This window comes from Synchiropus splendidus, chromosome 9 (assembly GCF_027744825.2).
Source record: "Synchiropus splendidus isolate RoL2022-P1 chromosome 9, RoL_Sspl_1.0, whole genome shotgun sequence".
Classification (NCBI taxonomy): Eukaryota; Metazoa; Chordata; class Actinopteri; order Syngnathiformes; family Callionymidae; genus Synchiropus; species Synchiropus splendidus.
Genome location: NC_071342.1, coordinates 7,804,988 through 7,820,529, shown reverse-complemented (window position 1 = coordinate 7,820,529; position 15,542 = coordinate 7,804,988). Strand labels below are relative to the sequence as shown.

General features: G+C 40.7%; 1 protein-coding gene across 1 annotated transcript; it reads left to right on the top strand.

The window, feature by feature from the left end:
• Positions 1–4,859: 4,859 nt before the first annotated feature.
• Positions 4,860–8,866, top strand: hmx3a (H6 family homeobox 3a). The gene is made up of 2 exons (XM_053875419.1): positions 4,860–5,367; positions 6,863–8,866. The coding sequence occupies exons 1-2, from the start codon at positions 5,085–5,087 to the stop codon at positions 7,483–7,485; spliced, it is 906 nt and encodes a 301-aa protein (XP_053731394.1). The 5' UTR covers positions 4,860–5,084; the 3' UTR covers positions 7,486–8,866.
• The last annotated feature ends 6,676 nt before the right edge of the window (positions 8,867–15,542 follow it).

The window sequence follows — 15,542 nt, the reverse complement described above, 5'->3', positions numbered from 1 at the left end:
ATTGTTATGTCTTCTTCATGTCTCATCAGAGCTACGTATTGGGTAGTAACAGCAACATTGCCCCCCATGGTTTCGGGTGGTACTGCTCCGGCCTCTATCTGTAAGCATTATGGAAACATGCATGAAAATGGATAAAATGAACATAGAGCCCGGATAGAAGGTTCCTTCGGTGTCCAGATCTGTATGTAATGTTCTAGCTAAATGACAGGAAGCTCCAAAACCAACCTTGTCTGCTCTGGCCAATAAGGGAATACATCCTTCAACAGCAGCTTATGTGCTTAAGTATGAGGACTGTGGTCCAAACACATAAAACCTCTGTATAAGAGGAGTGGGATGAGTGATGGCAACCATCACACAATTGACGTTCTGATTAGGCCTCATAAGAAAAAGGATAAATAATAAAATGACGGAATGTGCTTACGATGCTGTGGATTGTTTTAGGTTGTAAAAGGTGAGACCAACCATACACAATTTTGTTGTATATACAACAAATTTGGCTTTAGCTATGCTGCCTATGTAACGTGCGTCTACATGTAACTTGATTCAACCTCAACATCATCATTCATTTCTCTATTCACCAAGTTACACTCAACATTGACAGTATGGCTCCCTTGTTCGAAAGGCTTTGATTGACATTAACACGGCAGCGAGGACTACAAAAATGGCCTCTGCGTCTTCTTTCTGGCTCACTTTAACCAGACTTTAACCTTGGTTTACACAGCAAGTAGGACATTTACTTACGACTCATGAGAACTGATGTGGAGGAAAAGTGTGGCACAGAGGCCACGTGAGGCCCTTTACCTCCTTGAATCCGGCCCTTATGAGCTCAGTGTGAATGAATTCATGTTGTAGCATAATCACACACTATATTTTCTTACATAATCATATTTTTATACAATTATTTAAAATATTACTTTATACTACAGATTCTTCTTTCACTTGTTATATATACGTATATGTGTATATATAGTATATATGTGTGTGTGTGTGTGTGAGTCTCTCATGTAATATATATATATATTTTTTTTTCAAACCAGTTTTAATTATTTTCAGTACAGACTGTGTGGCTGTTCCATGTCTTACATTGAAACAGTAGTGGCTCCAGTCTCCGCCTAGGCGAGGAAACGAAATATCAAGCGATTGCGAGTCAATCGCCCCAAAACGTTCACGTCAGTCTTTATGTAACAAAACTACACTCACCAAACGCTCCTGCTGGTTTTATATTGTTACCTTTACTGACACATTTCTTCAAGTCAAGCAGTCATTGAACTGCTTCAACCGAAATGACATTGAGATCCTTTAACTGGAGGGTTGTGAGTAAAACACTAATCGCGCTGTATTTCAAGATCCGCCGGGCGACCGATCAATACCAGCAAAATCCCAATTAAAGTTTGCTGGGTCAGTGGCCGGCCACCGATTTCTTGGTGAGTTAAATGCGATACTTAAGTCTCAGCAATCTCAGCGTGGCCTTGGCTGGTTTAATGGCTCGTCCGGGACGGAGTGCCCAGGCAAACAGGAGAGGATGCATTTTTGTGATAAATGAAACAGAGTTGGAGCAGAAACTGTTTATAGAGGTGATTAAAATTTCGACCGCATTTTTTGGTGATCCTCAAGTGTGATGGAAATGAACTAAATTTAAGTCTAACAAGCACCATGAAACCCACTCCATTAAACTTTATTGAAATTATATATATATATATATATATATATATATATATATATATATATTAATATCCAGATCAAACTAGTGAGCCACATCCAGCTGTACTACATGAATATATGCCTCACAAAATAATTTCCATCACCACCATATTAGTACCATAATGCACTGCAACACTTGCCGCTCTCAGTTGAGCTGAAGAGTCTAATCCAGCATGAACATTTTCAGCTCATGAATGCTGGTCCTGCTTAACTCGAGAGGTTTTGAAACCTCCACCCTGGAACTTCCTCAGGTGGAGAAGCTGCACATCTACTCTGAGTCTCTGAAGACCGCATGACAAATCTATAACATGTACATGAACACAACACAACTGTAGTGTATTGATGTAAGGGAAGTAAAAGTATAACTGGCGGTTGGTAAAGAAATTGGATACCTAGTCTTCTAGCTCAGCTCATATCACTGATGGTGAAGCCAAGAATCACAACTCACATGGTTAGTCAACTCAGATGTGATTTAAAGGTCTATTTAGACTGTTGCTGCACAATTTGGCAGATGCTACCGGCAATGAAGAATATGGAAACCGCATCTTCAATGCTCGTTTTATTCAAACTTAATTGGCCATAAAATATTAAACATAACATGAGCAGGTTACAGTAGATGGACTTCAGAGTTAAACTAGCTAAAGATCTAGCAATATTTTCATAGTAGTACTGGCCAGCAAGTACATATGTCGCGTCACCACTCCCAGTTCCCCCATTAGTGTCTCACACTCCACCATTCTCCTCAAGCTTTTGTCACTACAGCCACACTTTCGTACCACAATTCTCAGCAACAGAAAGGAATTCTCAAGATATCAAAACAAAAATCTATATTTAATATGGGAGCAATTACAGGGCGAAGTTGGCTGCACAGGCCCGTTGTCAGCCGAGCGCGTGTTTTTCATCAAATAGGTCATTAGAGGATGATGGATGTAAACCTATAAAGTATCTAAACTGGACCTTTTAACAAACCTCCAGCAACACTATCATTTCTCTAATAGAACCTGCTGACCGTGTCATTCCCTGCTGCCATTTGTCATTTTTCCTGGTGAAATAATCAATACTGCAGCGCTTGGAAATAAATAATATAAAAGTCATAGTAACCTACCCGAGGAGCAACAAAAATAGACTTATGGAGTGTTGGAGAGCGAGTACGTGGTCACTGGGCAATTTCTGCTGCAGCTTTCTAATCAACGCTTAACTGTATTTTTAAAGACCACAGGAGCAAAATTACTCTGCGATGGTGAGTCCAGTTAATACCAGAGAGCATGTAATAGATTGCTATTAACCACAGGGAGAGGACAATGTAGGAGGAGCACTCTTCATGAGGGCAAAACGGTGCTGCAGAACTGCAGTCTGGGGATTAAATAAAAAATAAAAAATGAAGTGCATTTAGATACGTCTTAGCAATGAAAATAATACACACAAATACTATGCAGTGCATCAGACAGTCATAGATAGGATTTTTTTTATTTTAAAAGGATTATTTTAAAATAATAACTGAACAAATAAAACAAATAATGAAAACATATAATAATATAAATAAAATATAAAAATAATTTAATAAAATAGAATAAATATCTGTATGCATAAACTGAAAAAAATGTTTAATACAACATAGCAAACATAATGGTGAGATAACAATTTTAAATCATAACCTCCAAGATATTTCTACAAAAAACAACATTATGTACAACTAAGACTTACAAATAACTTTCCAACCCGATTTTCCCAAAAATAGCCACGACTCCTACTACTACTATTACTACCGCTGCTGCTACTACTCCTATTATTATTATTATGACTATTATTATTATCATTGTTGTTGTTCGTCTATTGTTATTATTATTATTAGTAATAATAACAGTTGTAGTACTAATACTAAGTATATATTGTTATTCATACGTTGAAGTATCAGAATAAAATCTAATATATGGCAATGGTAAATGATAAATAAACCTAAGCCACAAGAAATACAATTATTTGTCCAGAAAAAAAATCAGCCACACATTTTCTTTTCTTTTTTGTCGTTAGGTAAATGGATTTGAAAGCATGCCCAATATAAAAAAAAAAAACGTCAATGAGTACTCAGTCCCAGTCCACCACACTCTGGAGACTTCTTTCTATCATGGCCACCTGCAACATGAAAGGTACTGACCACTGCAGAGTAGGGCGTGATAGATAATGGCAGCAAAGATGTTTAATATTGGTACATGATAACTGAAGAAATAACCTCAAGGTTCCTCGACACAAATAAGGAATGGCCATGGGCTTCGTGTCATGTTATATCATCCGGGAAACTGCCACCAGACAGTCGCATTGTCATCTGGACATGATTTAACCTGCCCACCTTTCCGCTCGTGACCTAAAGAGGGCGCTGTCCTCTTGCTCATCGTTGGCCGCTCAGCCGCACGAAGGCAGCAACACTCACCGCCTGGCTTCACTTGAAGCAGCACATGTTTGAGCAGCACCTTTAACTTTCATAGACGGAGCTGAGAACTGCAAGCTTCCTCCCAGCGTGAGGAGCTGATAAATATATCACTAAGGACCTTAGCTTGATCGCATGATCACATTTACGCGCAATCATCCACTTTCTGACTTTGATTTGAAAGAAAGAAAAAAAGGAAGAAAAAAAAGAAAAGAGTCCTTTGAAAACCTTCCCAATGAACGAAACATACATCTTTTCAAGTGCCTGTTTGTTCGCTTGAAAATGCTTTAGAAATGAAAAAAAAACAACACATTTTCAATTTTTGGTTTCAGTGTTTTTAGATAGTATATCCATAATACAAAGTACTACTAGTACTACTACTACTACTACTACTCTTACTCTCACTCGCTCCCAAGACCTCAAGTTAACTGGAACTACTTCCTTCTGGAACTGTAAATACTGTTGCTGCCACTACAACACCCGCCGTCACTGCGAGCTGAATAGATCACGTATTGGAATTAATGTTATTCTCTGGTCAATGCGACTTCAGAACACATAAACTAGTGTGAGTTTGTGCTTCTCATTTGCTGCCTAATTGATCTGTCGGACCAATAACAGACAAGCAGAAGGGGAGGAGAGAAGAGCGGAGAGGAGGAGGAGGCTCCCCTCTCTCTCCGTCTCTCGCTCCACTCACGGTCCATCCCATAATCCCATTTGCCATTGTAGATGCCCAATCGTCTATACTTTGCGCGTTTAACTTGGATGACATTTTTTTATTCCATCATTAGCAACAGCGAGTGACCGAGGAGTGGCAGGGCTGAGGCCGGGATGACATGTGTTCTGCGCCCCTTTGCTCGTCTCGCAGGTGACTTCGTTTGACCGCAAGTTCCGCCGCGCCTCTCCGCACCGAAGACCCCTCAAATCTTCTGACCTCACCCGTGAAACTCACAGCGCCAAGATGCCAGAAACCACGCAGGAGACGTCGGTCAAAGACTCTCCTTTCTTTATCAAGAATCTGCTCAACTGCGACAGCAAACCGTCCAAACCTAAACCGGTTCTGGCCGCGACCAAAGCGGCTCTGGAGGGGGGCTTCACCTTGTCCCAGGTCGGGGACTTCAGCTTTCCGCGCTTTGACCTGCCGGCGCAAAGGTTCAGCCTGCCGGCGCACTACCTGGAGCGGACCTCGGCCTGGTGGTACCCCTACACTCTCAGCTCCACCACTCACCTCCACAGAAGCGACGGTAGGTTCTCCTCCCTTGGCGCCTCTTGTTGTTCTCATCATGTTTATGTCAACGGCAGCCGAGAATCAAAGGACTGAATCGATGATTTTAATGTACCTGCTTAAACCTGGCCGCCCAGCTCATTACTATTATTTTTCTTTATCGCAACATACTTATTATTTTTTCTAACCACAATTGTGGGACAGTAGAAAACACAATGATTATTATTTTAATCCAACTCACAGTAAACCATTTTATTTGAACGACAACACCTTATTTGAATTCCATTTTTACGTCTAAATATTTTACTACATTTTAAGATTTTAAATTGTGGCTCACGGTTCTCTTTTAACCGCTTCATGTTCCCCAATTTTTAGAACACTTAATCGCTAGTTTTTGCTAAATGACTGAACCACGATTAATACTAAACAACTGACAATATTCTATCTGAAATGTATCCATCCATTTACAGCAGTATGAATTGATACACCGTGTATCGAGGACTATTTTGTTAGCTCACAGGATAATAGATCAATAAAATGACACGTGCATTAAACAGAGCTTCGACATCACCACATCACTGGAGGAGGGCAGTGACGCGCAGGGGGATTTTGATTTGGCTTTTTTTTTTTTTTTTTTTTGACGCTGACGGTGAACGAGATTCACTTGGTGATTTATAAATGAACGACTGTGTCACTCGCATGTGTTATTCCGTGCCCCTTAAAAAGGGATATTTAACATTCGGAGGGTGTTTTAAAAAACAGGTTGTCGTTGTGCAGATGTTTTATTTAGATGTCCTTTACCAAAGGTGCATGTTAAACAGACCAGTGTAATATAACTTTCTGCCGAACCCACCATTTTAGCACAGAAAAACTGCATTAACATCATTATGAGTGATGATGAAAGTGTGCGTTCCAGCGTATCATTCATTACAAAGTAAATACATTTTAAATCCTAATGACATTTAAAATTTCTGTTTTGATGCGGACCCATATTTTCATGGCAACAACAATTGAACCCGAAACAAACCGCTGCTTGCGAATAATGCATTTGTCAATTGTTTTAATATTGTCCTGATTTACGGTAGATTTGGTTGACAAATATTGAAATGCATTCGTTACACAAGGAATTATCATTGCAAAAAAACTACAATTATGACGACAAATAATGAATAAAAATACCAAATTACTTAAATTAAGAATCGTGACTGATTAATCGGAATATTAAACATGATTAAGAGCCATTTGTTTCCCAAAAGCACGCAGGTGGTTCACAATAGATGACTGCAGTAAATAGCGGTTTGCGAATCATAGTTGAGTTTCTCAGTGGGTTACATCTCAATTGGATTATTGTAAATTAATTATTTACGAGCTACTAAATGAATTATTTGTTTGTGCACATTTCGGCTTTTTAATTCGATCATTTTAACAAAATTGTTTATTAAGGCAGCATTGTAAACAAAATACATAAATGTAACACATAACCGACCATAACATTTTCTCGTCTCTTGTTTCAGTGTCGGACAAACTTGCGGTCAGAGATTCGTCTCCAGCTTCAGGCACAGACAGAGACTCGCCAGACCCGGTTCTGAAGTCGGAACCGGACGCGAAAGACGAGGAAGAGGATGACGAGCACAACAACAACAAGAGCGGAGACGAGATCATCCTGGAGGAGAGCGACAGCGAGGAGAAGAAGGACGACCTGGAGGACTGGAAGAAGAGGGACGACGACAAGAAGCCGTGTCGCAAGAAGAAGACTCGCACGGTCTTCTCGCGCAGCCAGGTCTTTCAGCTGGAGTCCACCTTCGACATGAAGCGGTACCTGAGCAGCTCAGAGCGGGCCGGCCTGGCCGCGTCCCTGCACCTTACCGAGACCCAGGTCAAGATCTGGTTCCAGAACCGCAGGAACAAGTGGAAGCGGCAGCTGGCGGCGGAGCTGGAGGCCGCGAACCTCAGCCACGCGACGGCGCAGAGGATAGTCCGAGTGCCGATCCTCTATCACGAGAACTCGGCGTCAGAGGGCGCCGGTGCCGGGGCCGGTTCCGTCCCAGTCAGCCAACCGTTGATCACCTTCCCTCACCCGGGCGTCTACTACTCACATCCCATCGTCACGTCGGTACCGCTGCTCAGACCGGTGTGAGAGACTCCTCAAAATAAAGACTCAATATTTTTGTACAAGTGAGTATAAATAAAAACTGTCAGGCTTCAAAGAATATGTTTTAAATTACGCCGTTTCCCACCAATTTACTTGTATTATTTTATTAATATTATTTCAGCAGTTTTTCACAATAGCTGCCGGACATTTCTGGACTGTTTGTTTTCTATAAAACAAAATGGTGATTGACTTTTTAATGGTTCCTTCTTGCTTGCGCTCTTCTCCTCTCACACACATTTTACCTGTCGGTATTCACCGAGTAAAAATCGTATCGGTTATTTAATTTTGGTCGAATTGAGAAGCAGGAAAATAACATTTCATTTTATTAGATAAATGTTAAAAAAAAAAACACTTGTTGCCACACATTTTCTTTTCTTTTTTGTCGTCAGAGCACTGGATTTTTCAACCTTGAAAGCATGTTACATTTGAACATTTGAAACGACATTTCAACAATCACCTTTAGGTTTATTGTCCTCAAAAGTAACACTTTCTGCTCACACCACATTGAAACTACCAAAGAGTCTACACGAAAGGGAAATGCTTTTCTAAAACCACTACATTTTTGGGATGAAAAACTAAATCTATGTTGTTGAAAGGAGCAAATATTGATCAACAAATACTCCAGAAAATGTCATTATAGCTCTTTTGAAATGCTGTCATCCATTAGAGACTAGTAGTAGAGCAGCATTCCTTTATGCTGGTAAAGAGGTGACCAGGTCCATGCTTCTGATGACTCACTAAATGTATTTATCTACAAGAGTTTTAGCAATTGTGAAAAACTGTATTGTTGTTATTATTTCTCAGGTTTTCCACAGCATTTTTTAAAGAAAGAATGTTCAATCAAACTTCAATTCCCAAACTGCTCTTGAGCATGGCAGCATCATGAAATCAGTCCAAAGCGATCAACATATAAGATGGGATTCAGAATTTAACTGGCTGTTTAAGGCAGAAGGACACCTTATTTATATCTGCCCACCACACTCACTGTGAAGTACCAAATGTCTGCATGACATTAACAAACATCAATGAGGGTAAATCAGAAAGTGCTGTTCAGAATCACTACAACACCCATGTGTGCAATACAATGTGTGCTGTGAATGAGTCCATCTCTTTGTTTTATCAACCTGTAATATATTTTTATTTTTTATAAGCTTGATATGTGACAATCAAACACTGAACTGTACAAACAAAATAACAACCTTTGTGTCTTTATGTTTAGTTTTAGTGAGTCCCTTCGCGTTCTACTGACACGTCAAAAACACTGTTACTGTACAAAATATGTAAATGTATATATTTAAAGGAAGCCGGATTCTTTGTACAGGTTACAAGAACATTTTGATATTGTTGCTGAACCATGTTGTGGAATAAACGGAGACTATTCCAGACGTATATGCTGTCTCTTTCTCTCGGGCCACGCCTTCCTCGGATAAGAGAATTAAAACACTTTATTGAAATAACTTTTCAAATCACAAATATGCCATGTCGAGGGATGAAATTAAACAATTTATGGTTGCTCGTCTCTATTTTATTCCCTTGTTTGGTTCCACCGCACGTTTAAATTGGGGGTGTTTAGAGTATCAGCGGTCAAACTTGACTTAGTTCCGCAGTTGAAGAAGGAAGTTGATTGACAGCTGGGTGGATTAGACGCGCAGACCGTGCGTGCGCACTGTCTGAGAAACTGCGATCAGAGTGAAAGTGCTGGGGGTGGTGGTGACTCTGGCTTCTGCAAGCGACCCGGTCTCGTGTCTCCTCCAGCCACCTGCGCGTTTCCCCGGGTGGACGCAGGGACCCCGGTGCCTCAGCATCCTTCAGGAACCCAGGTGAGCGCCAGCCTTCCATTTATCCCCTTAGCAAAACGAAGTTTATATTTATATAATCTGGGGCAGTATAAATTCACTTTTGACATCTATTTTATATACTTCGAAGTATACTCAAATATACTGAATAATATTCAAGTGGACTACTTTTTGCAAAATGAACTTATAGAATCTTATATATACTATAAGTATATTAGTGATCCAGACTATTGTTAGTTTTCCTTTGATACTGTTTTGTTCTCACTCACGGGGCCTAGCACTTTCATTTACTAAATATTTGTTTGCCAGTTTCAGAGTGTGACCAGAATTCATAGGTGAAAGTGTACACCTCTGGGTGGTGTGCGGAGCATTTAAAAAACGTAAGTAGTGTATCAAAGTGTATGTTAGTCAACTTAAAATGTTTAGTCAAGTATTAAATTAGCATACTTTACAGTGAACTACAGGTATTTGGTCGGGAGTTTACTTACTGTGGTTGTATTGATACTCAAGTATAGTTACTTTTTAATGCAACGTACCGCATTTGATCTTGAACCATGATGTGTGTGAGTGTGTTTTGGGAAAATTGCGGGGGTCAAGGCATCAGGTTTCAGATTTTCATTTGAAGAAAGATACGTGGAATTGAGAATGACAATTTTGGTTGTTGTAAGTTGTAAAGTATCTCAGAACTTTCATTGTTTTTGAACCCATGGTGTTTTAGCTTGCTCAGTACCTGGGTGAGATGTTTTATGAGGCCCAGAGGAGGCTCAGAGCAACGCTCAACTCTAGCAACTTGGCTGAACCAGACTTGGTGGTGTTGTCAGGCTTTAGGGAGAAGGAGTCGGGGGTGGGCTCAGTCGCACTGACTGTGGTTACCTGCAAGTCAGTAGCCTGCACTCGATTAAGCTGCCAAGTTTGATGACGTCATGTCCTCCCAGTTCACAGGCTGCAGAAAAAGAGCTGGACTACTGTAATGCCATGAGCTCTTCACTCCTTCTGGTTCCACCCATCATAGAGGAAGAGCACATGAATCTGACAGGTAGCGAGGAGCCGTTTCAGACTGCTGTACTGAACTCAGTACGCAGCAGTCGAGCTGACTGACCAACTAAAAAGGTCCTGAATCTGCGCTTCGGAGAAATGGTTGATTGCGTCACCATCATGATCATCGTCCACAAGCTCCCTTCAGTAGATGTCTGCATCAAACTTGCAAGTTTCAGAATAAAATCAAATATTCAGGAGACTGTCTCACAAGGTTGATAGATGTTGAGTATCGAAAGCATAGACCGGTAAGAGCCCCGACTAACCATGCTAACAGTTGCTAGCGGTGAAGGTGGTAGAAGACAAATATACACACCTGCAGAGCAGCGTCATCATGAGTTACAAAACACTGCTGATGTCAGGTTTGTTTTATATTCACATTCAGCTATTATCCCGGCCGTGGAGTCTCCCACAGTTAAACTAAGCTGTCTATGTGTAAGTTATAACTTAGCCAGATGAACGCACCGACATGGAAGCCTGCTCAGAGTTCTTTGATTTTCCTTCCGATTGCAGACATTTTTGGTCATGCAGCCGACAGGGACCTTGGGTTTGTTGGCCTCTGTGAAGAGGACGACCTGCAGATCAAAACCCATTTCTGACCAACCCTGAGAGTCCAGCAATGAGTCTGGTTGTCGTCACACTTTGTTGTCGTTGCAGGATTTTCCCATAAATTCTGATTGACAAGTCAAACCGCTCACCTCTGTTTGCCGGGCCGGAACTGTGAGTACAAGATGTACGAGGACATGCTCGTTCAGTTCAGTGCAAAACAAATACGAAGGGAGGGGAAAGTTTGTGTTTGTCAATCGACCTCCCAAATTACAACCCAAGTCTTTGCTTCGTGGAGCTCAGTCATTATCAGTCAATCATGCATTATTGCATGATTTACATTGTTTTTGTGTGAAAAACAAAAAAAGTTTCTAATTCTAGTTTGCAGTTATTTCGTCAGTTATCATGAATTATATTTTCTTGTAAACCTTTTCCCCGATAATTCTAAGGGTGTCCTTGTGTATTGATATGAGCTTTCAAACACCCATAAAAATTTTTTTTTCTGAACTTAGTAAACGCTTTTTTTCAAGCTTTTATCGTTCTTGTGTGCACATGTTCATTTTTATACACAATTTATGTAAGTCAGCTGCAGGAATTTCTTGAGTCTTTGAATTGTGATGTAGTTGTTGAAAATGGCATGAAAATAACAAAGTAGACATGCGACTTATCAAAAGTGCAGGAGACGGTTTCAGGATGACAGTCAATAGGCTGACACCAACGTGTGTGGAAATGAAATATACTCCACTTCATGTTTTGAACTACCCTGGCGACTGAGAGAGTTTAAGGTTTGAGTGACCCTTACAGTTGAACCCCGTCATTTACTTGGCCGCGGTCATGATAAGACATTAATGCTGGACTGATTTCTGACCAGCAGCCAGAAAGAGAGACAGCCTTGTTCACCCTCATCCAAATACCAGCTTCTTTCTTCATAATAAAAAAAAAAAAAAAAAAAAGTGCAGTGAAGTGAGGCGTATGGAAGTTCTCCTCACTGAATTGCATTGGATGTCACTTGGAAGTCAGGAAGTCACCATGACTGAAACACATTGGCCATTGTTACATGTTGAACTAAAGGAGCGCTGTTCCAAGTTTTACCAACCACAACCTACGCCTTTTTTTTCACCTGAGGAGCTGCCTATGGCTTCAGCGTAGGACGCCAAAAGTCCAATTTCCCAACGCCAATGTATTACACCATGGGAGTGAGGATGTGTTGCATCAAACCATCATAGTAAACCCATCACTGGCAGTCAATCTAGAGCCTTTTAAAGACTCGTGTGTTGATATGGACTCTGTCTCAACCACAATTTCAATAAGGCTTCAAACAATCTTTGATCATGCAGTGCGTTAATAGGTAACTTATGTATATCTTTAATGTTTACTCTGAAGCTGCAAAATCCCAAATATAATGCTGTTTATTTGCTCTTGCTTTGAAAAACACTGAGTCATGATATGCTGAAGTACAGACATGCCTAGAACTATTTAGAAACAAAATCATTAAAAACTTGTAATATATCGCTTGTTTTGGAAGTGAAAGGTATTTGTTGTGTTACAGTTTTTTCCACATTCATAGCCGACAAAAATGAACTGAAGATCTCAGAAGAGTGGCAGGTTGGGAGAGAACATGGAGAGGAGGTGTCTTGCTCCTGCAACATAATAAACATGGGATCAGTTATGTTGCAAAAAGTTCTGTTTCCCAAATGAAGCTATCAGCTAACAGCCATAAATAGAAAACAGTTTTGGTCTGTTATGTGTACTATATGCAGCAAAATGAGGTATTTTGTTTCTATGCCGATCTTCGTTGTTGGTTCCACGGCACCATCAGTGAGGGGGAGCGTGAGGGGCTCTACTGTGTATAAAAGAGCAATTCCAACCTATTTTGTTCGGGCTCTTTTTAAAATTTTCATCCGGCCAACCTACATTGCACACAAAAAAAGTAAGTAACTTCTTTGGTAACCATCCATGGAAACTAGCAGTGGAACTATGGGTAAAATTGCTAGCTACATCCACCATACTAGTAACCAAATTGCAATCACATCTGCACCTCGAATTTGAGAACATGATTCCAACATCAATGCAGAGGAATTCACTGATCACATGGTTTCCAACCATCTGACATTGGACAAAAGACACAGTGCCTTATGGGAGCTACACCAATACTAAAATAGTGTTGCCAGTGGTGGGCCGCAGTACTTCATCCTGAGGGCCGCAAATGGCCCGCGGATGTAAGTTTGAGACCCCAAATATTAATTTATCAAACCTTTAACTTGAAATTTGGGTCACTATACTCAAGGTTAGCAAGAAGCAACAATGGTTGGGGTGTCAAAAACTGCTAGAAAGTGATACAGATGTCGCGGTTAAATGGGCATAAAAATATGAGTTTGACACTAACAGGTTTATTCATTTGCACGCTGAAGTCGAAAATTCCATCCACATGCGTGTGAGTCAACCGCCGCAGTTATTGGAAATGAATCAGTCATCTCTTAACTCTCGATGATGACCTCATCAAAGACAAAGGGTTCATTCAAATATCATAAGTATTGACGTGCACCGACCATGCTCACTCCACAAGGCCCCATTACTGCAAATGAATAGATTGGCGTGGCATTACTCCTCTGGCGCATATCGATCCTCAAACGTCTGCGGCACATCGCGTCAAAATAAGAGCGCCGCGACCTTGATTTGCGCGCATAAATTGAAAAAATTACCACTCGATAATTTCCATTTGCGCGACTTTATGTAAAGGGGAGAATAGAGAGCTGGGACAAAATCAGATAAAGCACATTTGCGGGGACGAGGGCAAACGATCACGACCAGAGAGCAGCGCATTAAAATACTGAGCTGCTGGATCGTTCTGAGTTATGTTAATGGTTTCGGTGCCAGTTTGGAAGCGCGCAAACGACCCCAACCACCTTTGTAATGTCGCTCTGTTCTCTGCTCGCATCGGGAACATTCACACGCTTCCAAATCAATGTTTTATTTAGAAGATCAGTGCCGAAAATGCGGCTCAGGTCCCACCAGGTGGTCGAGGGGACTCGGCAGATGGTCTGTGGAGGATATAAATCATGATGCCCAATTTCTGGTGAAACTTATGAAGAATATTAAGGCCTAAAATGAAGTGATGGTTATTCATCTACATGTACATGAGTGTGAAAATCAGCAATGTACAATTTACTTTGTTATTTTGTACGTTTCAAATCAATAATATACACTGACTTGTGTTAGTTGTTTACTGTTAGTTGACCATTATTGAGTGTAATTATGCCGTGAACAATGTTATTACTTGTTTGTTAAAGTTGTAAGCGCGCCTGCTGTGCATCAGTTTAATCGTAAATATACAGAAAAAAAGCGTGTAATTTTGGCATAAAAAGCAGGTCTTTTTAAAGACGTAAATTAAATATCACATTTTGATCACTCAATAATTATAAAGATCTTTAGGAATTTAAGTGATCTGTGAAAACCCTTGTCAATAAAGAAAGAGAAATAAATGGTTATCTCACAATAAGAGCTTATCCTGAAACACATTTATCTATTTAATTGACAAAACGTTCATGAAAGTAGTCTAATATATAAGAAATTGTACTGCACTTTTATCAAAGTTACCAAGCGAACCTTTTGAGCGCTTTTGAAGTCACATTTATTTTTCTCCATGAATATCTATTGCCACTCGTAGATAATTTTCTAGGTTCTCAGGTCAAGAATAAGTCTTGTTTTGCCGGAAATGCAGCGTCTCTTCTGGCTCCTCCCGCTGACTGAATGCGAGCATCCGATTTTCATCCGAGTTCTATTAAGTGAAACATAGGTTGCAGGGCAGCATCTGATTGGAACAGTTTAAATTTTAATTGTGTTTTTAATTTGACATATAGTTGCTGTGAAGAATGACAGTGGGACGCCGAGGGGGCGGTCGATTTTCTTAATTTCTCCCCCAGGAATTGATGAGTCTATCAGGGCAGTAGATTGGAAAGCCATTAAAACTCAATGGTTCGCTTGTTAATTGGAACTTGATGGATAGGAGCCCTTGGATAGGCTGTACTGATCCAATCTTCCTGACTTGGTGTTTTCCAATAAATTACCCAGTTCATTTCCACACTCAGATTACATAAATTGTACACCTCCAGGGCTCTGTTCGCCTTTACAACCACACACACACACACGCACGCACACACACGCACACACGCGCACACGCACCCATCCTGAAAAAAGAGCAGGCCTGGCTTTCTTGAATGAAAATCGAAACATAATCAACGTTTATACTTAGAAAATTTATTGATATCATTTTCTCTGGTAATTTCCTTATTCTAGACTTGGACACGCCATATATCATAATAGAGGCGCGCAAAAGGCTCTTTGTTTAATATTTATCGAAGCTTGATTTCCAGATCAAAGCGCCTCATAACTTCATCTGTCTTTCTCTAAAGATCTTGTTTCTGTTATTGCGGTTTGGGCGGCCGAAGCAGCAGCAGCAGCAGCCATCAATGTGATAGAGCACGAACTTAGGACCGGTACTTACAGCCAGAACCAGGGAACACGGGGAGGGGGGTGAGGCGGGTGAGCAGGGAGTGGAGGTGGGGGGAACATTTCCATACTAATGGACCTGGATCTCTCGCGTTCGAGGGTTCCAGACGGATCTTAGCGCACTGGACGATTTGTAGATTTGTAACCTCCCTAGTT